Genomic DNA, 21,212 nt, shown 5'->3' on the forward strand with positions numbered 1-21,212 from the left:
CCCATCCGCCCCCGGATCCGTTCATCGGGGCTCATCGCTACTGTTGTAGTCACTTGTCCGGAGCTAACAACAGCTGTTGAGCTGACTATTAAGCTAACATTATGCCCGCTAGTGTTACGTGTCCTACAAGTCACACTTTTTCTGTGATAAACAGTTGAATTAAATTCTTACAGCGTATGAGAGGTTGGCAGCGTCAAAACATTAGCAATAGGTGACAATAACGAGTGCTGGAGGATTTATTTAGTTATTTATTTAGATCCATTTCTTCAGTATAAGAAGCCATACTATCAGAACACCGCAATACAGATACAACTAATAGGCTACTTATTCTGCAGAAAAACTTTCACCATTTGTGCTTAAGAGTATATGAATTTATATGACTACTGCTTATGTTGAAGATTAAGCTCAGTTTTAATATTTCATGTCATTCTATAATGATCATAGCGTATGCAGAGATGACACATATTTGTCCATTTTAATATTCAGCTGAGCATGAATGGAATGTCAGAGTGGTGTCTGACAGTATATATGTATGTTATTATAATGAACACAGTGTATATATGTATGAATGTTTGATTCAAAGATAAGATTAGACATTTAAAATAAATGAATAACAAACAAAAATCTAGCAGGTTGAGCACTGTGTGAAGCAGGAAACATTCAAGCAGATGAAAAATATATTAAATGAAAATACTGAGCTTATCGTTGATCAGCTTGGATTGTGTAGATCACAAATCTTTTGGTCTGAATCTTTTTTTATTTAATTCTTATAATATCCATCGTGACTCTCTTTTTCATCAGTGGAACTCTGTCCCAGTCTGCTCCACCACCGGGAGATTCTCCGCTGTCCACGATGTCTTCACTGTGGATGCCATGTTTGTGTCTTATCTATCGTAGGTCCTGCAAGGAAATGGTGTGACTATGTCTCTCATCATACCGTCCCTCATTGGACTTGATAAAACCTTGGAGAATTGTGTCACCAACTACACCCACTTCTGCAAGGCCCTGCGCACAGGCCTCTACACACACTTCCAGCCAGTGATTCACCAGAAGGACATGATACTAGCTGCTGTGCTGGATCCTAGGATCAAACTGCAGGTACCAAATTAGGCCAGAAGCATAGCGGACTTCTGTAGATTTATATTTAATTGAATATGCGTGTTGAGTAGATAAAGGAAAAAAATGTGTGTACATTTAAAACAACCATTTTTTTTTGCAGCTGTTTTCTGATGACAACCAGGATGAACAGAATGATTTCCTAACACCTCCGTCAAAATCTGAGGCTCGCAGCATTGTTGAGTCCACATTAGAAAACATGGAAGCCTCAACATTTCCTACTGTTGAGGCAGAGAAAGATCAGACAGGCAGTGGGCTGGAGCACGATGTGAAAGAAGAAAGCCAGACAGATGGCGTGATGGACACTTGTGCTGGCAGCTCAGACAACAACTGTCCTGAAATCAGTGAAAACGACCTCAAGAGGAAGTCCATCTTCAACTTCCTTCAGCCTCCTGCAAAGACTCTAAAGATGTCAGAGTTCGACGTGTACCTGTCTGAACCGCTGTGGGAAAGCAACTCTACTCTTCAGTACTGGAAATGTGCTTCTCGATTCCCGAAGCTCCAAGGCCTCGCCAAGAAGCTGCTGGCGGTGCCCGCCACATCTGGAGGTTTTGACCGTTTCAGTCCGATGGCTGCGTGCATTGTGAAAGCAAAAAGGAACCGCTTGCCACCTCACACCACAGAGAGACTGCTACTATACAAAAACTCTGTAAAAGTGAAGACTGTTAAAAAGCCCAGTCGGGCTGCTAAACACTGATGGATAACAGCTGAGTGTGGCAGAGGTTTCACAGCATTAAACAGAAACTCTGCCTCTACTTTTAAAAACTGTGCCATACGCTAAGAAGGAGGGTGAACTGCTAATACCTCTTATATTGTAGCAAATGAATCAGCTGACTCTTTCTTCCTAGAACGCATTTGCTGGTCTGCATTAAAAAAACAAAACAACAAGTCCTGTGTTACAGCTGGTTTCATCAGTTTGTTAAAAGGACGCATTCTGGTCAATGATCCTCACAGCTTCATACCTGCAGCAGCGATAGAGATGCACACTGTCTCTGCGTGCTGTACGGTGCTGCTCAGAGTTGTACTTTGTCCCTTCCACACATGATTCAAGTCAGAGCTCTCTACTGGATTGGGAAATGGCAAATTAGAAATGGAGTCGGTGAATGAATGGCATCTGATTCACTTCAAACCAAAATGAGTTCAGCTTGTATCGTTCTTTTGCAGAATTTCATGTTTTCTGACTGCAACTTTTGTTAAGACAGTAATAAAATGTCAAATCAGAGGTTGAATGCTTATTTATTTCCACTATGCACTGATAAATGAGATATTTGCTGCCAAACGTGATGGAACAGTAGATCTTTATATTGAATTTGGCTATTCAGTCCCTCCACCCCAAAAGTCATTTATATTTTATAGTCAAATGAGAAATCCACTGTACATTTCTTTCAGGCATTACAGTTTTGTTTCATTCATTCTAACGTGAAATACAACAGTGTCAGCATCTTTTCAGCTTTTTATCAGACTTGTCTTTCACCATTTTCAAATAGCCTAATCAATAATTCATGTACTTTCATAGATGCTGTTGTTTTCCTCAAAACCATAGATTTTTAAAAAGAAAACATTTTGCTTGGATAAACTATAATGTCTGATGGAAGTTGATGGAAAAGCTTCATTTAGTTTGGCTTTGTCAGGTAGGCTGATGTTGGCATTGAATGACAGCTACCTGATTTTACTGCGGTAAAGACCGATAATGTGTTGAAAATTAAAACCAGTGTTATGAGTGCTGTGATCTCCTCTGAGAAGCATTCAAAAAGTTTTTGCTTGCATTAAACATTGGAGTATGTATCAGCTGTGTTATCAAGAAACTGAGATATCTGCTAGAAACTGGAATATTGGAATATGTCTGATATTAAAGACAGTTTGCGACTGAAGAAAACTGTGAGAACATTTTTTTTAATCCTCTCATTGATTCATCTTCAGTTGAAACTGCGTCAAATCAGCTGCCAATAAGTAATTTAAATGCATTCTATTTTATTTTAGTGTTATTATTCATTTATATTTTATTGCGTCATTGTAGTGCATTTTACTTGTTTTAGTTGCATTCTAGTTTGTAAAGCAAGTTGTGCAGCATGGGCTGTTGGAAATGTGCTCGATCAATAAACCTGACCTTGACCATGTGTGGAGGGAGCCAGAAACATGCTGCTGTTTGCACATATTTAATAATGGGCTCTGCAGAGGAGCTAAAGAAGAGTCCAGCATGTTGCTCTGACTGTGTAACTCCTAAAGGTACAGTAACGGCAACATTGCCTAGTGACTGATCAGGCCAGTAACATTTCTGTTTCTCATATAAACCATCTCAGTGACTTCAGCAGAGATATTTTGTTAGTCAGGGTAAATACAAGGATTAGCTACCGAACATGTGCTTTTGCTCAATGTCTGACTGCAAGTGACTGAGAATGTGTTTACTTTAAAAAATGAAATATGTATTTGGCCACAGTAACTAAAGGTTCGCTAACTAAAAACTAACTAAAATGTAGCTTTAAAAATAGCTGAGAACAGCCTATTTTAATAACCTCACTCCACTTCCTGCCACTGTACAAAAATGAAGCCAAAATTCCCTTTTCATGGGGACTGCCATCACTTTGTATTTTTGAAGCCAGTGTGTGCGTAGTAGTGAATAAAAGCAGATCAAAAGTACTCAAATACAACCACTTGTACACATCAAAAGAAAAATTCAGTTCACATCAATTTTATTTGTGCCAATTTTAAACCTTTATTATATTATATAATATAATATTGCAAGGTAACATCCCTACAATAACGCAGAGATTGTAGGGAACTGGTAGGAGGATTTTTTAGATGTGGTTGGGTTTGGCTGAAAGCCGGCGCTTGAGTATTTTTGTAGCAGGATTGTATACTCTACGTAGAGTTGACTGGGAAGTAAGTTCAGGTGAATGGGGATGAAACATTTCTTCTTCTGCCTTGGGAGTAACAGTGGACTTGAGGTTGAGTGAGCTCCTAGACTCAGACTGCTTCTTTGAGTTGTCTACAGTTTTAGACCGGGCCCTAGTGGAAATAGGAGGTAGCAGGCCATGCACTGCTTTTAGCTTACTGTCATATGTGGTAAGCTTGTTACCCTTTTTACCCTTAAGGTCTCTAATTTCTTTCTGTTGTTCTTTCAGCTCATTGTCGCCTTTGGATGGAAAGTATTCCACATTACTCAGGTCAAATCTCACCTTTTTCCGGGCTATTTGTTCATCCCCATCCTTTCTTTGCTGCTCTGGGGAGGCTTTTTTCTCGACTTGCACAGTGCGGCCGAGCGTGTCATAAAGTCCCTTCAGCTGTTGCAGCAGATCGTCATTTTCTTTTTTCTGTACTGCATTCTTTTGTCGTTGAATGCCAATGTCAGTTTCCAGTTCTTCTATTACTTGCTCAAGCTTAAATACTGTGTGTTTGGACTTTGTCAGAGCTTTCTCAACCTCTTCTTTGTCCTCCACAGTTTGCGTCAACTTTGACTTCACTGTGAAGAGGTTGTCATTTGCAGAGCTAAGCTGTTTCTCGTGTTCTTTCTTTTGTTCTGCCTGCTGCAGTTTGATAATGTCCAGCTCAGTCTTTACAGCATTATAGCTGGTCTTAGCATTGGCAAGGTCTACGTTTGTCTCTTGGAGTTCTTGAGCCTTTTCTTTGATTTTATTCTGAAGTGTCTTTATAGTGTCTCTAGCTGTATAGAGTTCGTTCTCAATGCAGAACTTTGTCTCAGAAAGGAGCACTTTATCAGACCTAAGATTTTCACGTCTCTTTATCTCCAGTTCCAGATTGTTTTCTGCTTTGCTAAGAGCAGTTTTCAGACGGGCTATGTTATTTTCTTGGGATGAAATTTTCTTCCCAGACTCCTGCGTCTCATTTTCAAATATAATTATTTGCTTAGTTTTAACCTCAAGGCAGTTTTCCAGACGGTCGATAGTAAAACGTTGCCTTGCCAGCTCCTTTATCTGACTTTCAGATTCCAGGACTTTAGCTTTTAACTCTTTCCTCAACGTTATGTTGTTACATTCCTTCTCCCTAAGACGTACTTTCAGTTCATCATTTTTCTTTGTCAGTTGGTTTTTCTCATCTATTGCCCAGCGCTTTCCCGCTTTATACTCCTCATTTTGTCTTTGACACTTTTTAAGTTCAGCCTGTAGTTTCTCTTTTTCTTCTTCCACACTTTTAACTTTCTGTTGACGGCAGTACACCTCCCCAGGTAGTGTAAGAAGCTCGTCTATCCTTCTTTCAAGGAAGTCATTACGATGAATGTACTTCTCATTGTTCTGAATCTCAGTCTGAAGCTGCTCATTTTGTTTCTGCAGTTCTTTAAGTGTTTCATTTTTTTCCTCAGTCGTCTTGCTTAGCTTCATCTTGAGTTCTTGTTTTTCCTGCTCATTTTTGATTTTAAGGACAACCAGAGATTCCACCTCCTTTTCTTTCTTGTCCCGCATCGTTTTTTCAGTGGCACACTTATTTTCAAGGTGTTTGATTGCCTTATGAAGAGCCCGAATTTTTGCCTCATATTTGTTTGTGAGATCTACATTCTGTGACTCTGCGGACCTTAGCTGGGATTTGGTTTCCAGCAAAACATTTTCCATTTTTTCCATCTTTTCATCTTTGGATTCCTCTGTCATCTTCGCAACCAGTTCCTGTTCTTCTTTCAAAGATGCCTCAAGACTTGAAATCTTACAATTCTTTTCATCGATTTCCTCAAGCTGAAGTTTTTCAGCTTGTTTGTAATTTTCTATCTCATATCTGAGCACCTGCATTTCTTTGGACTCCTCTTTCATCTTCGCAACCAGTTCCTGCTCTTCTTTCAAAGATGCCTCAAGACTTGAAATCTTACAATTCTTTTCATCGATTTCCTCCAACTGAAGCTTTTCAGCTTGTTTGTAATTTTCTATCTCATATCTGAGCACCTGCATTTCTTTGGACTCCTCTTTCATCTTTGCAACCAGTCCCTGCTCTTCTTTCAAAGATGCCTCAAGACTTGAAATCCTACAATTCTTTTCTTGGATTTCCTCAAGCTGAAGTTTTTCAGCTTGTTTGTAATTTTCTATCTCATTTCTGAGCATCTGCATATCAAAGTAGCTTAGGGAGCTCATTTTGAAATGAATGTATTTAGTTTAGTTTATACGACGTGTTATTCTGTGTTTGAAAAATGATCTACTCAATGAGACAGTGTTCGCAAGTGGAAACTGTTAGTTCAGAACTATAGCGATCTATGGGTTCAAGGTATGTACTCGAGGGATATTTATAGGATCTGACTCCGCCCCCAGAACTGTCTTCAAAGGAGTTCAAGTGACGTTATCGCCGAACGTCGTGACATTCAAAGGACAGTCTATTATGATGTCATTTTGTACTAGAATGGGTTCAATTTGATATTGTGTCTTTGCAAGTTTGTTCAACTTGCATTGCGATTTCTTTTTTTAGCAGACTTTAGCGATCCTTCTACTTGGGCTGTCTTCAAGTTTAAGGTATCTGTCGTTTCCCACCGTATCCCGCCCCGATCGATCCATTTATGTACGAGCCCATCCGCCCCCGGATCCGTTCATCGGGGCTCATCGCTACTGTTGTAGTCACTTGTCCGGAGCTAACAACAGCTGTTGAGCTGACTATTAAGCTAACATTATGCCCGCTAGTGTTACGTGTCCTACAAGTCACACTTTTTCTGTGATAAACAGTTGAATTAAATTCTTACAGCGTATGAGAGGTTGGCAGCGTCAAAACATTAGCAATAGGTGACAATAACGAGTGCTGGAGGATTTATTTAGTTATTTATTTAGATCCATTTCTTCAGTATAAGAAGCCATACTATCAGAACACCGCAATACAGATACAACTAATAGGCTACTTATTCTGCAGAAAAACTTTCACCATTTGTGCTTAAGAGTATATGAATTTATATGACTACTGCTTATGTTGAAGATTAAGCTCAGTTTTAATATTTCATGTCATTCTATAATGATCATAGCGTATGCAGAGATGACACATATTTGTCCATTTTAATATTCAGCTGAGCATGAATGGAATGTCAGAGTGGTGTCTGACAGTATATATGTATGTTATTATAATGAACACAGTGTATATATGTATGAATGTTTGATTCAAAGATAAGATTAGACATTTAAAATAAATGAATAACAAACAAAAATCTAGCAGGTTGAGCACTGTGTGAAGCAGGAAACATTCAAGCAGATGAAAAATATATTAAATGAAAATACTGAGCTTATCGTTGATCAGCTTGGATTGTGTAGATCACAAATCTTTTGGTCTGAATCTTTTTTTATTTAATTTTTATAATATCCATCGTGACTCTCTTTTTCATCAGTGGAACTCTGTCCCAGTCTGCTCCACCACCGGGAGATTCTCCGCTGTCCACGATGTCTTCACTGTGGATGCCATGTTTGTGTCTTATCTATCGTAGGTCCTGCAGGGAAATGGTGTGACTATGTCTCTCATCATACCGTCCCTCATTGGACTTGATAAAACCTTGGAGAATTGTGTCACCAACTACACCCACTTCTGCAAGGCCCTGCGCACAGGCCTCTACACACACTTCCAGCCAGTGATTCACCAGAAGGACATGATACTAGCTGCTGTGCTGGATCCTAGGATCAAACTGCAGGTACCAAATTAGGCCAGAAGCATAGCGGACTTCTGTAGATTTATATTTAATTGAATATGCGTGTTGAGTAGATATAGGAAAAAAATGTGTGTACATTTAAAACAACCATTTTTTTTGCAGCCGTTTTCTGATGACAACCAGGATGAACAGAATGATTTCCTAACACCTCCGTCAAAATCTGAGGCTCGCAGCATTGTTGAGTCCACATTAGAAAACATGGAAGCCTCAACATTTCCTACTGTTGAGGCAGAGAAAGATCAGACAGGCAGTGGGCTGGAGCACGATGTGAAAGAAGAAAGCCAGACAGATGGCGTGATGGACACTTGTGCTGGCAGCTCAGACAACAACTGTCCTGAAATCAGTGAAAACGACCTCAAGAGGAAGTCCATCTTCAACTTCCTTCAGCCGCCTGCAAAGACTCTAAAGATGTCAGAGTTCGACGTGTACCTGTCTGAACCGCTGTGGGAAAGCAACTCTACTCTTCAGTACTGGAAATGTGCTTCTCGATTCCCGAAGCTCCAAGGCCTCGCCAAGAAGCTGCTGGCGGTGCCCGCCACATCTGGAGGTTTTGACCGTTTCAGTCCGATGGCTGCGTGCATTGTGAAAGCAAAAAGGAACCGCTTGCCACCTCACACCACAGAGAGACTGCTACTATACAAAAACTCTGTAAAAGTGAAGACTGTTAAAAAGCCCAGTCGGGCTGCTAAACACTGATGGATAACAGCTGAGTGTGGCAGAGGTTTCACAGCATTAAACAGAAACTCTGCCTCTACTTTTAAAAACTGTGCCATACGCTAAGAAGGAGGGTGAACTGCTAATACCTCTTATATTGTAGCAAATGAATCAGCTGACTCTTTCTTCCTAGAACGCATTTGCTGGTCTGCATTAAAAAAACAAAACAACAAGTCCTGTGTTACAGCTGGTTTCATCAGTTTGTTAAAAGGACGCATTCTGGTCAATGATCCTCACAGCTTCATACCTGCAGCAGCGATAGAGATGCACACTGTCTCTGCGTGCTGTACGGTGCTGCTCAGAGTTGTACTTTGTCCCTTCCACACATGATTCAAGTCAGAGCTCTCTACTGGATTGGGAAATGGCAAATTAGAAATGGAGTCGGTGAATGAATGGCATCTGATTCACTTCAAACCAAAATGAGTTCAGCTTGTATCGTTCTTTTGCAGAATTTCATGTTTTCTGACTGCAACTTTTGTTAAGACAGTAATAAAATGTCAAATCAGAGGTTGAATGCTTATTTATTTCCACTATGCACTGATAAATGAGATATTTGCTGCCAAACGTGATGGAACAGTAGATCTTTATATTGAATTTGGCTATTCAGTCCCTCCACCCCAAAAGTCATTTATATTTTATAGTCAAATGAGAAATCCACTGTACATTTCTTTCAGGCATTACAGTTTTGTTTCATTCATTCTAACGTGAAATACAACAGTGTCAGCATCTTTTCAGCTTTTTATCAGACTTGTCTTTCACCATTTTCAAATAGCCTAATCAATAATTCATGTACTTTCATAGATGCTGTTGTTTTCCTCAAAACCATAGATTTTTAAAAAGAAAACATTTTGCTTGGATAAACTATAATGTCTGATGGAAGTTGATGGAAAAGCTTCATTTAGTTTGGCTTTGTCAGGTAGGCTGATGTTGGCATTGAATGACAGCTACCTGATTTTACTGCGGTAAAGACCGATAATGTGTTGAAAATTAAAACCAGTGTTATGAGTGCTGTGATCTCCTCTGAGAAGCATTCAAAAAGTTTTTGCTTGCATTAAACATTGGAGTATGTATCAGCTGTGTTATCAAGAAACTGAGATATCTGCTAGAAACTGGAATATTGGAATATGTCTGATATTAAAGACAGTTTGCGACTGAAGAAAACTGTGAGAACATTTTTTTTAATCCTCTCATTGATTCATCTTCATTTGAAACTGCGTCAAATCAGCTGCCAATAAGTAATTTAAATGCATTCTATTTTATTTTAGTGTTATTATTCATTTATATTTTATTGCGTCATTGTAGTGCATTTTACTTGTTTTAGTTGCATTCTAGTTTGTAAAGCAAGTTGTGCAGCATGGGCTGTTGGAAATGTGCTCGATCAATAAACCTGACCTTGACCATGTGTGGAGGGAGCCAGAAACATGCTGCTGTTTGCACATATTTAATAATGGGCTCTGCAGAGGAGCTAAAGAAGAGTCCAGCATGTTGCTCTGACTGTGTAACTCCTAAAGGTACAGTAACGGCAACATTGCCTAGTGACTGATCAGGCCAGTAACATTTCTGTTTCTCATATAAACCATCTCAGTGACTTCAGCAGAGATATTTTGTTAGTCAGGGTAAATACAAGGATTAGCTACCGAACATGTGCTTTTGCTCAATGTCTGACTGCAAGTGACTGAGAATGTGTTTACTTTAAAAAATGAAATATGTATTTGGCCACAGTAACTAAAGGTTCGCTAACTAAAAACTAACTAAAATGTAGCTTTAAAAATAGCTGAGAACAGCCTATTTTAATAACCTCACTCCACTTCCTGCCACTGTACAAAAATGAAGCCAAAATTCCCTTTTCATGGGGACTGCCATCACTTTGTATTTTTGAAGCCAGTGTGTGCGTAGTAGTGAATAAAAGCAGATCAAAAGTACTCAAATACAACCACTTGTACACATCAAAAGAAAAATTCAGTTCACATCAATTTTATTTGTGCCAATTTTAAACCTTTATTATATTATATAATATAATATTGCAAGGTAACATCCCTACAATAACGCAGAGATTGTAGGGAACTGGTAGGAGGATTTTTTAGATGTGGTTGGGTTTGGCTGAAAGCCGGCGCTTGAGTATTTTTGTAGCAGGATTGTATACTCTACGTAGAGTTGACTGGGAAGTAAGTTCAGGTGAATGGGGATGAAACATTTCTTCTTCTGCCTTGGGAGTAACAGTGGACTTGAGGTTGAGTGAGCTCCTAGACTCAGACTGCTTCTTTGAGTTGTCTACAGTTTTAGACCGGGCCCTAGTGGAAATAGGAGGTAGCAGGCCATGCACTGCTTTTAGCTTACTGTCATATGTGGTAAGCTTGTTACCCATTTTACCCTTAAGGTCTCTAATTTCTTTCTGTTGTTCTTTCAGCTCATTGTCGCCTTTGGATGGAAAGTATTCCACATTACTCAGGTCAAATCTCACCTTTTTCCGGGCTATTTGTTCATCCCCATCCTTTCTTTGCTGCTCTGGGGAGGCTTTTTTCTCGACTTGCACAGTGTGGCCGAGTGTGTCATAAAGTCCCTTCAGCTGTTGAGCAGTTTTCAGACGGGCTATGTTATTTTTTTGGGATGAAATTTTCTTCCCAGGTTCCTGCGTCTCATTTTCAAATATAATTATTTGCTTAGTTTTATCCTCAAGGCAGTTTTCCAGACGGTCGATAGTAAAACGTTGCCTTGCCAGCTCCTTTATCTGACTTTCAGATTCCAGGACTTTAGCTTTTAACTCTTTCCTCAACGTTATGTTGTTACATTCCTTCTCCCTTTGACGTACTTTCAGTTCATCATTTTTCTTTGTCAGTTGGTTTTTCTTGTCTATTGCCCAGCGCTTTCCCGCTTTATACTCCTCATTTTGTCTTTGACACTTTTTAAGTTCAGCCTGTAGTTTCTCTTTTTCTTCTTCCACACTTTTAACTTTCTGTTGACGGCAGTACACCTCCCCAGGTAGTGTAAGAAGCTCGTCTATCCTTCTTTCAAGGAAGTCATTACGATGAATGTACTTCTCATTGTTCTGAATCTCAGTCTGAAGCTGCTCATTTTGTTTCTGCAGTTCTTTAAGTTGCTCATGTTTGATTTTAAGGACAACCAGAGATTCCACCTCCTTTTCTTTCTTGTCCCGCATCGTTTTTTCAGTGGCACACTTATTTTCAAGGTGTTTGATTGCCTTATGAAGAGCCCGAATTTTTGCCTCATATTTGTTTGTGAGATCTACATTCTGTGACTCTGCGGACCTTAGCTGGGATTTGGTTTCCAGCAAAACATTTTCCATTTTTTCCATCTTTTCATCTTTGGATTCCTCTGTCATCTTCGCAACCAGTTCCTGTTCTTCTTTCAAAGATGCCTCAAGACTTGAAATCTTACAATTCTTTTCATCGATTTCCTCAAGCTGAAGTTTTTCAGCTTGTTTGTAATTTTCTATCTCATATCTGAGCACCTGCATTTCTTTGGACTCCTCTTTCATCTTCGCAACCAGTTCCTGCTCTTCTTTCAAAGATGCCTCAAGACTTGAAATCTTACAATTCTTTTCATCGATTTCCTCCAACTGAAGCTTTTCAGCTTGTTTGTACTTTTCTATCTCATTTCTGAGCACCTGCATTTCTTTGGACTCCTCTTTCATCTTTGCAACCAGTCCCTGCTCTTCTTTCAAAGATGCCTCAAGACTTGAAATCCTACAATTCTTTTCTTGGATTTCCTCAAGCTGAAGTTTTTTAGCTTGTTTGTAATTTTCTTGGATTTCCTCAAGCTGAAGTTTTTTAGCTTGTTTGTAATTTTCTATCTCATTTCTGAGCATCTGCATATCAAAGTAGCTTAGGGAGCTCATTTTGAAATGAATGTATTTAGTTTAGTTTATACGACGTGTTATTCTGTGTTTGAAAAATGATCTACTCAATGAGACAGTGTTCGCAAGTGGAAACTGTTAGTTCAGAACTATAGCGATCTATGGGTTCAAGGTATGTACTCGAGGGATATTTATAGGCTCTGACTCCGCCCCCAGAACTGTCTTCACAGGAGTTCAAGTGACGTTATCGCCGAACGTCGTGACATTCAAAGGACAGTCTATTATGATGTCATTTTGTACCAGAATGGGTTAAATTTGATATTGTGTCTTTGCAAGTTTGTTCAACTTGCATTGCGATTTCTTTTTTTAGCAGACTTTAGCGATCCTTCTACTTGGGCTGTCTTCAAGTTTAAGGTATCTGTCGTTTCCCACCGTATCCCGCCCCGATCGATCCATTTATGTACGAGCCCATCCGCCCCCGGATCCGTTCATCGGGGCTCATCGCTACTGTTGTAGTCACTTGTCCGGAGCTAACAACAGCTGTTGAGCTGACTATTAAGCTAACATTATGCCCGCTAGTGTTACGTGTCCTACAAGTCACACTTTTTCTGTGATAAACAGTTGAATTAAATTCTTACAGCGTATGAGAGGTTGGCAGCGTCAAAACATTAGCAATAGGTGACAATAACGAGTGCTGGAGGATTTATTTAGTTATTTATTTAGATCCATTTCTTCAGTATAAGAAGCCATACTATCAGAACACCGCAATACAGATACAACTAATAGGCTACTTATTCTGCAGAAAAACTTTCACCATTTGTGCTTAAGAGTATATGAATTTATATGACTACTGCTTATGTTGAAGATTAAGCTCAGTTTTAATATTTCATGTCATTCTATAATGATCATAGCGTATGCAGAGATGACACATATTTGTCCATTTTAATATTCAGCTGAGCATGAATGGAATGTCAGAGTGGTGTCTGACAGTATATATGTATGTTATTATAATGAACACAGTGTATATATGTATGAATGTTTGATTCAAAGATAAGATTAGACATTTAAAATAAATGAATAACAAACAAAAATCTAGCAGGTTGAGCACTGTGTGAAGCAGGAAACATTCAAGCAGATGAAAAATATATTAAATGAAAATACTGAGCTTATCGTTGATCAGCTTGGATTGTGTAGATCACAAATCTTTTGGTCTGAATCTTTTTTTATTTAATTCTTATAATATCCATCGTGACTCTCTTTTTCATCAGTGGAACTCTGTCCCAGTCTGCTCCACCACCGGGAGATTCTCCGCTGTCCACGATGTCTTCACTGTGGATGCCATGTTTGTGTCTTATCTATCGTAGGTCCTGCAAGGAAATGGTGTGACTATGTCTCTCATCATACCGTCCCTCATTGGACTTGATAAAACCTTGGAGAATTGTGTCACCAACTACACCCACTTCTGCAAGGCCCTGCGCACAGGCCTCTACACACACTTCCAGCCAGTGATTCACCAGAAGGACATGATACTAGCTGCTGTGCTGGATCCTAGGATCAAACTGCAGGTACCAAATTAGGCCAGAAGCATAGCGGACTTCTGTAGATTTATATTTAATTGAATATGCGTGTTGAGTAGATAAAGGAAAAAAATGTGTGTACATTTAAAACAACCATTTTTTTTTGCAGCCGTTTTCTGATGACAACCAGGATGAACAGAATGATTTCCTAACACCTCCGTCAAAATCTGAGGCTCGCAGCATTGTTGAGTCCACATTAGAAAACATGGAAGCCTCAACATTTCCTACTGTTGAGGCAGAGAAAGATCAGACAGGCAGTGGGCTGGAGCACGATGTGAAAGAAGAAAGCCAGACAGATGGCGTGATGGACACTTGTGCTGGCAGCTCAGACAACAACTGTCCTGAAATCAGTGAAAACGACCTCAAGAGGAAGTCCATCTTCAACTTCCTTCAGCCTCCTGCAAAGACTCTAAAGATGTCAGAGTTCGACGTGTACCTGTCTGAACCGCTGTGGGAAAGCAACTCTACTCTTCAGTACTGGAAATGTGCTTCTCGATTCCCGAAGCTCCAAGGCCTCGCCAAGAAGCTGCTGGCGGTGCCCGCCACATCTGGAGGTTTTGACCGTTTCAGTCCGATGGCTGCGTGCATTGTGAAAGCAAAAAGGAACCGCTTGCCACCTCACACCACAGAGAGACTGCTACTATACAAAAACTCTGTAAAAGTGAAGACTGTTAAAAAGCCCAGTCGGGCTGCTAAACACTGATGGATAACAGCTGAGTGTGGCAGAGGTTTCACAGCATTAAACAGAAACTCTGCCTCTACTTTTAAAAACTGTGCCATACGCTAAGAAGGAGGGTGAACTGCTAATACCTCTTATATTGTAGCAAATGAATCAGCTGACTCTTTCTTCCTAGAACGCATTTGCTGGTCTGCATTAAAAAAACAAAACAACAAGTCCTGTGTTACAGCTGGTTTCATCAGTTTGTTAAAAGGACGCATTCTGGTCAATGATCCTCACAGCTTCATACCTGCAGCAGCGATAGAGATGCACACTGTCTCTGCGTGCTGTACGGTGCTGCTCAGAGTTGTACTTTGTCCCTTCCACACATGATTCAAGTCAGAGCTCTCTACTGGATTGGGAAATGGCAAATTAGAAATGGAGTCGGTGAATGAATGGCATCTGATTCACTTCAAACCAAAATGAGTTCAGCTTGTATCGTTCTTTTGCAGAATTTCATGTTTTCTGACTGCAACTTTTGTTAAGACAGTAATAAAATGTCAAATCAGAGGTTGAATGCTTATTTATTTCCACTATGCACTGATAAATGAGATATTTGCTGCCAAACGTGATGGAACAGTAGATCTTTATATTGAATTTGGCTATTCAGTCCCTCCACCCCAAAAGTCATTTATATTTTATAGTCAAATGAGAAATCCACTGTACATTTCTTTCAGGCATTACAGTTTTGTTTCATTCATTCTAACGTGAAATACAACAGTGTCAGCATCTTTTCAGCTTTTTATCAGACTTGTCTTTCACCATTTTCAAATAGCCTAATCAATAATTCATGTACTTTCATAGATGCTGTTGTTTTCCTCAAAACCATAGATTTTTAAAAAGAAAACATTTTGCTTGGATAAACTATAATGTCTGATGGAAGTTGATGGAAAAGCTTCATTTAGTTTGGCTTTGTCAGGTAGGCTGATGTTGGCATTGAATGACAGCTACCTGATTTTACTGCGGTAAAGACCGATAATGTGTTGAAAATTAAAACCAGTGTTATGAGTGCTGTGATCTCCTCTGAGAAGCATTCAAAAAGTTTTTGCTTGCATTAAACATTGGAGTATGTATCAGCTGTGTTATCAAGAAACTGAGATATCTGCTAGAAACTGGAATATTGGAATATGTCTGATATTAAAGACAGTTTGCGACTGAAGAAAACTGTGAGAACATTTTTTTTAATCCTCTCATTGATTCATCTTCATTTGAAACTGCGTCAAATCAGCTGCCAATAAGTAATTTAAATGCATTCTATTTTATTTTAGTGTTATTATTCATTTATATTTTATTGCGTCATTGTAGTGCATTTTACTTGTTTTAGTTGCATTCTAGTTTGTAAAGCAAGTTGTGCAGCATGGGCTGTTGGAAATGTGCTCGATCAATAAACCTGACCTTGACCATGTGTGGAGGGAGCCAGAAACATGCTGCTGTTTGCACATATTTAATAATGGGCTCTGCAGAGGAGCTAAAGAAGAGTCCAGCATGTTGCTCTGACTGTGTAACTCCTAAAGGTACAGTAACGGCAACATTGCCTAGTGACTGATCAGGCCAGTAACATTTCTGTTTCTCATATAAACCATCTCAGTGACTTCAGCAGAGATATTTTGTTAGTCAGGGTAAATACAAGGATTAGCTACCGAACATGTGCTTTTGCTCAATGTCTGACTGCAAGTGACTGAGAATGTGTTTACTTTAAAAAATGAAATATGTATTTGGCCACAGTAACTAAAGGTTCGCTAACTAAAAACTAACTAAAATGTAGCTTTAAAAATAGCTGAGAACAGCCTATTTTAATAACCTCACTCCACTTCCTGCCACTGTACAAAAATGAAGCCAAAATTCCCTTTTCATGGGGACTGCCATCACTTTGTATTTTTGAAGCCAGTGTGTGCGTAGTAGTGAATAAAAGCAGATCAAAAGTACTCAAATACAACCACTTGTACACATCAAAAGAAAAATTCAGTTCACATCAATTTTATTTGTGCCAATTTTAAACCTTTATTATATTATATAATATAATATTGCAAGGTAACATCCCTACAATAACGCAGAGATTGTAGGGAACTGGTAGGAGGATTTTTTAGATGTGGTTGGGTTTGGCTGAAAGCCGGCGCTTGAGTATTTTTGTAGCAGGATTGTATACTCTACGTAGAGTTGACTGGGAAGTAAGTTCAGGTGAATGGGGATGAAACATTTCTTCTTCTGCCTTGGGAGTAACAGTGGACTTGAGGTTGAGTGAGCTCCTAGACTCAGACTGCTTCTTTGAGTTGTCTACAGTTTTAGACCGGGCCCTAGTGGAAATAGGAGGTAGCAGGCCATGCACTGCTTTTAGCTTACTGTCATATGTGGTAAGCTTGTTACCCTTTTTACCCTTAAGGTCTCTAATTTCTTTCTGTTGTTCTTTCAGCTCATTGTCGCCTTTGGATGGAAAGTATTCCGCATTACTCAGGTCAAATCTCACCTTTTTCCGGGCTATTTGTTCATCCCCATCCTTTCTTTGCTGCTCTGGGGAGGCTTTTTTCTCGACTTGCACAGTGTGGCCGAGCGTGTCATAAAGTCCCTTCAGCTGTTGCAGCAGATCGTCATTTTCTTTTTTCTGTACTGCATTCTTTTGTCGTTGAATGCCAATGTCAGTTTCCAGTTCTTCTATTACTTGCTCAAGCTTAAATACTGTGTGTTTGGACTTTGTCAGAGCTTTCTCAACCTCTTCTTTGTCCTCCACAGTTTGCGTCAACTTTGACTTCACTGTGAAGAGGTTGTCATTTGCAGAGCTAAGCTGTTTCTCGTGTTCTTTCTTTTGTTCTGCCTGCTGCAGTTTGATAATGTCCAGCTCAGTCTTTACAGCATTATAGCTGGTCTTAGCATTGGCAAGGTCTACGTTTGTCTCTTGGAGTTCTTGAGCCTTTTCTTTGATTTTATTCTGAAGTGTCTTTATAGTGTCTCTAGCTGTATAGAGTTCGTTCTCAATGCAGAACTTTGTCTCAGAAAGGAGCACTTTATCAGACCTAAGATTTTCACGTCTCTTTATCTCCAGTTCCAGATCGTTTTCTGCTTTGCTAAGAGCAGTTTTCAGACGGGCTATGTTATTTTCTTGGGATGAAATTTTCTTCCCAGACTCCTGCGTCTCATTTTTAAATATAATTATTTGCTTAGTTTTAACCTCAAGGCAGTTTTCCAGACGGTCGATAGTAAAACGTTGCCTTGCCAGCTCCTTTATCTGACTTTCAGATTCCAGGACTTTAGCTTTTAACTCTTTCCTCAACGTTATGTTGTTACATTCCTTCTCCCTAAGACGTACTTTCAGTTCATCATTTTTCTTTGTCAGTTGGTTTTTCTCATCTATTGCCCAGCGCTTTCCCGCTTTATACTCCTCATTTTGTCTTTGACACTTTTTAAGTTCAGCCTGTAGTTTCTCTTTTTCTTCTTCCACACTTTTAACTTTCTGTTGACGGCAGTACACCTCCCCAGGTAGTGTAAGAAGCTCGTCTATCCTTCTTTCAAGGAAGTCATTACGATGAATGTACTTCTCATTGTTCTGAATCTCAGTCTGAAGCTGCTCATTTTGTTTCTGCAGTTCTTTAAGTGTTTCATTTTTTTCCTCAGTCGTCTTGCTTAGCTTCATCTTGAGTTCTTGTTTTTCCTGCTCATTTTTGATTTTAAGGACAACCAGAGATTCCACCTCCTTTTCTTTCTTGTCCCGCATCGTTTTTTCAGTGGCACACTTATTTTCAAGGTGTTTGATTGCCTTATGAAGAGCCCGAATTTTTGCCTCATATTTGTTTGTGAGATCTACATTCTGTGACTCTGCGGACCTTAGCTGGGATTTGGTTTCCAGCAAAACATTTTCCATTTTTTCCATCTTTTCATCTTTGGATTCCTCTGTCATCTTCGCAACCAGTTCCTGTTCTTCTTTCAAAGATGCCTCAAGACTTGAAATCTTACAATTCTTTTCATCGATTTCCTCAAGCTGAAGTTTTTCAGCTTGTTTGTAATTTTCTATCTCATATCTGAGCACCTGCATTTCTTTGGACTCCTCTTTCATCTTCGCAACCAGTTCCTGCTCTTCTTTCAAAGATGCCTCAAGACTTGAAATCTTACAATTCTTTTCATCGATTTCCTCCAACTGAAGCTTTTCAGCTTGTTTGTACTTTTCTATCTCATTTCTGAGCACCTGCATTTCTTTGGACTCCTCTTTCATCTTTGCAACCAGTCCCTGCTCTTCTTTCAAAGATGCCTCAAGACTTGAAATCCTACAATTCTTTTCTTGGATTTCCTCAAGCTGAAGTTTTTCAGCTTGTTTGTAATTTTCTATCTCATTTCTGAGCATCTGCATATCAAAGTAGCTTAGGGAGCTCATTTTGAAATGAATGTATTTAGTTTAGTTTATACGACGTGTTATTCTGTGTTTGAAAAATGATCTACTCAATGAGACAGTGTTCGCAAGTGGAAACTGTTAGTTCAGAACTATAGCGATCTATGGGTTCAAGGTATGTACTCGAGGGATATTTATAGGCTCTGACTCCGCCCCCAGAACTGTCTTCAAAGGAGTTCAAGTGACGTTATCGCCGAACGTCGTGACATTCAAAGGACAGTCTATTATGATGTCATTTTGTACCAGAATGGGTTAAATTTGATATTGTGTCTTTGCAAGTTTGTTCAACTTGCATTGCGATTTCTTTTTTTTAGCAGACTTTAGCGATCCTTCTACTTGGGCTGTCTTCAAGTTTAAGGTATCTGTCGTTTCCCACCGTATCCCGCCCCGATCGATCCATTTATGTACGAGCCCATCCGCCCCCGGATCCGTTCATCGGGGCTCATCGCTACTGTTGTAGTCACTTGTCCGGAGCTAACAACAGCTGTTGAGCTGACTATTAAGCTAACATTATGCCCGCTAGTGTTACGTGTCCTACAAGTCACACTTTTTCTGTGATAAACAGTTGAATTAAATTCTTACAGCGTATGAGAGGTTGGCAGCGTCAAAACATTAGCAATAGGTGACAATAACGAGTGCTGGAGGATTTATTTAGTTATTTATTTAGATCCATTTCTTCAGTATAAGAAGCCATACTATCAGAACACCGCAATACAGATACAACTAATAGGCTACTTATTCTGCAGAAAAACTTTCACCATTTGTGCTTAAGAGTATATGAATTTATATGACTACTGCTTATGTTGAAGATTAAGCTCAGTTTTAATATTTCATGTCATTCTATAATGATCATAGCGTATGCAGAGATGACACATATTTGTCCATTTTAATATTCAGCTGAGCATGAATGGAATGTCAGAGTGGTGTCTGACAGTATATATGTATGTTATTATAATGAACACAGTGTATATATGTATGAATGTTTGATTCAAAGATAAGATTAGACATTTAAAATAAATGAATAACAAACAAAAATCTAGCAGGTTGAGCACTGTGTGAAGCAGGAAACATTCAAGCAGATGAAAAATATATTAAATGAAAATACTGAGCTTATCGTTGATCAGCTTGGATTGTGTAGATCACAAATCTTTTGGTCTGAATCTTTTTTTATTTAATTCTTATAATATCCATCGTGACTCTCTTTTTCATCAGTGGAACTCTGTCCCAGTCTGCTCCACCACCGGGAGATTCTCCGCTGTCCACGATGTCTTCACTGTGGATGCCAGTGAACACAAGAAAACTAGCAAATATCATTCAACATTGATAGTGCCCACACAGCTGTGCAAGTTATTCATGTCATGAGCAATAGTGCACCCCTGTAAAATTTACAATTGCTTTGCTTTTGAAGTGTGCTTTGATAAACCCAGATTGTCCTCCTCTCCTTTTTAGACTAGGTCTCACACCATCTGTGAGTTCAGGCTCAGGTAAGTTGGGACACTTTAGTTATCAATCTTGAGGAAAAGGCTGCATCACATTGATCTAAATTTTTTAAAGTAAAGAACAAGTTATTAGCAGAAAGAGCAACATGCTCAGCATTTTTTTTACAGTCTTTTAATCACATGGAGCCAGTTGACCAAATCACTATCATTAAAAATGTGGTATTATTCAATAAAGATAGTGGAAAATCACACCTCCACTCCATACCCCCAGACAAAAAGCAAACTGGTTATTGTGCAGTTTACTGTGCAGACTCAGTACAGAGCATCATCATGTATCCCAAATCCAGAATAGATTTATAGTCTGTGACATCATTGAAGTTGCAACTATCCTGTTTATGCCATGTTTAGAATGAACTGAATCCTGTCAATCGCTACTATTCATATCAATAAATATGTTCTTCAGAACATGCATTGATATTTGCTGTTGGAAAGCACACACAGCCTCCATAAAATCCATGTCAACTTATTTAGTAAAAATATAACTGCATTATCAAAATAGTTTCCACGTTTGCGATGTTTCAGTTCAAAAGTGTTTTAAATCTGCATCAGTGATTTATGTCATTAAATTACCTCGTGATCTTCTTTCTACCGCAGCAACTTAATGTAGCCAGATGGGCTACTCGCCTTCCGTTTTTTTCTTCTCTCATTCTCTCTCGCTCGCTCTACCACCCTCGCTCTCTTTCCGCTGCACTCGCTCCTTGTATCAGGTGATTGGGTTAATTGGGAACCCACCCACATCAGCAAGAGCCGATTATATGACAGCTACAGCGCAGCAGTCTGTTTAAT

At 39.3% G+C, this 21,212-nt stretch overlaps 6 protein-coding genes across 6 annotated transcripts; 3 read left to right on the forward strand and 3 right to left on the reverse strand.

Annotated features, from left to right (window-relative positions):
• The first annotated feature begins 901 nt into the window (after positions 1–901).
• Positions 902–2,331, forward strand: LOC146610539 (uncharacterized). The gene is made up of 2 exons (XM_085344955.1): positions 902–1,098; positions 1,220–2,331. Exons 1-2 carry the CDS (start codon positions 922–924, stop codon positions 1,811–1,813), a joined length of 771 nt encoding a protein of 256 aa, XP_085201081.1. The 5' UTR covers positions 902–921; the 3' UTR covers positions 1,814–2,331.
• A 1,580-nt stretch (positions 2,332–3,911) lies between these two features.
• LOC146610540 (uncharacterized) lies at positions 3,912–6,188 on the reverse strand. Its single transcript, XM_085345255.1, has one exon. The coding sequence runs from the start codon at positions 6,186–6,188 to the stop codon at positions 3,912–3,914; it is 2,277 nt and encodes a 758-aa protein (XP_085201381.1).
• Positions 6,189–7,450: 1,262 nt separating this feature from the next.
• LOC146610541 (uncharacterized) lies at positions 7,451–8,943 on the forward strand. The gene is made up of 2 exons (XM_085344887.1): positions 7,451–7,711; positions 7,832–8,943. The coding sequence occupies exons 1-2, from the start codon at positions 7,535–7,537 to the stop codon at positions 8,423–8,425; spliced, it is 771 nt and encodes a 256-aa protein (XP_085201013.1). The 5' UTR covers positions 7,451–7,534; the 3' UTR covers positions 8,426–8,943.
• A 1,580-nt stretch (positions 8,944–10,523) lies between these two features.
• Positions 10,524–12,299, reverse strand: LOC146610542 (uncharacterized). Its single transcript, XM_085345241.1, has one exon. It carries the CDS (start codon positions 12,297–12,299, stop codon positions 10,524–10,526), a length of 1,776 nt encoding a protein of 591 aa, XP_085201367.1.
• Positions 12,300–13,625: 1,326 nt separating this feature from the next.
• LOC146610543 (uncharacterized) lies at positions 13,626–15,055 on the forward strand. The gene is made up of 2 exons (XM_085344914.1): positions 13,626–13,822; positions 13,944–15,055. The coding sequence occupies exons 1-2, from the start codon at positions 13,646–13,648 to the stop codon at positions 14,535–14,537; spliced, it is 771 nt and encodes a 256-aa protein (XP_085201040.1). The 5' UTR covers positions 13,626–13,645; the 3' UTR covers positions 14,538–15,055.
• Positions 15,056–16,635: 1,580 nt separating this feature from the next.
• Positions 16,636–18,912, reverse strand: LOC146610544 (uncharacterized). Its single transcript, XM_085345256.1, has one exon. It carries the CDS (start codon positions 18,910–18,912, stop codon positions 16,636–16,638), a length of 2,277 nt encoding a protein of 758 aa, XP_085201382.1.
• Between the last annotated feature and the right edge of the window lie 2,300 nt (positions 18,913–21,212).

The sequence above is a fragment of the Diplotaxodon limnothrissa genome, linkage group LG20 (assembly GCF_057381915.1).
Source record: "Diplotaxodon limnothrissa isolate DT_005_m linkage group LG20, D_limnothrissa_male_GT1.1, whole genome shotgun sequence".
Lineage (NCBI taxonomy): Eukaryota > Metazoa > Chordata > Actinopteri > Cichliformes > Cichlidae > Diplotaxodon > Diplotaxodon limnothrissa.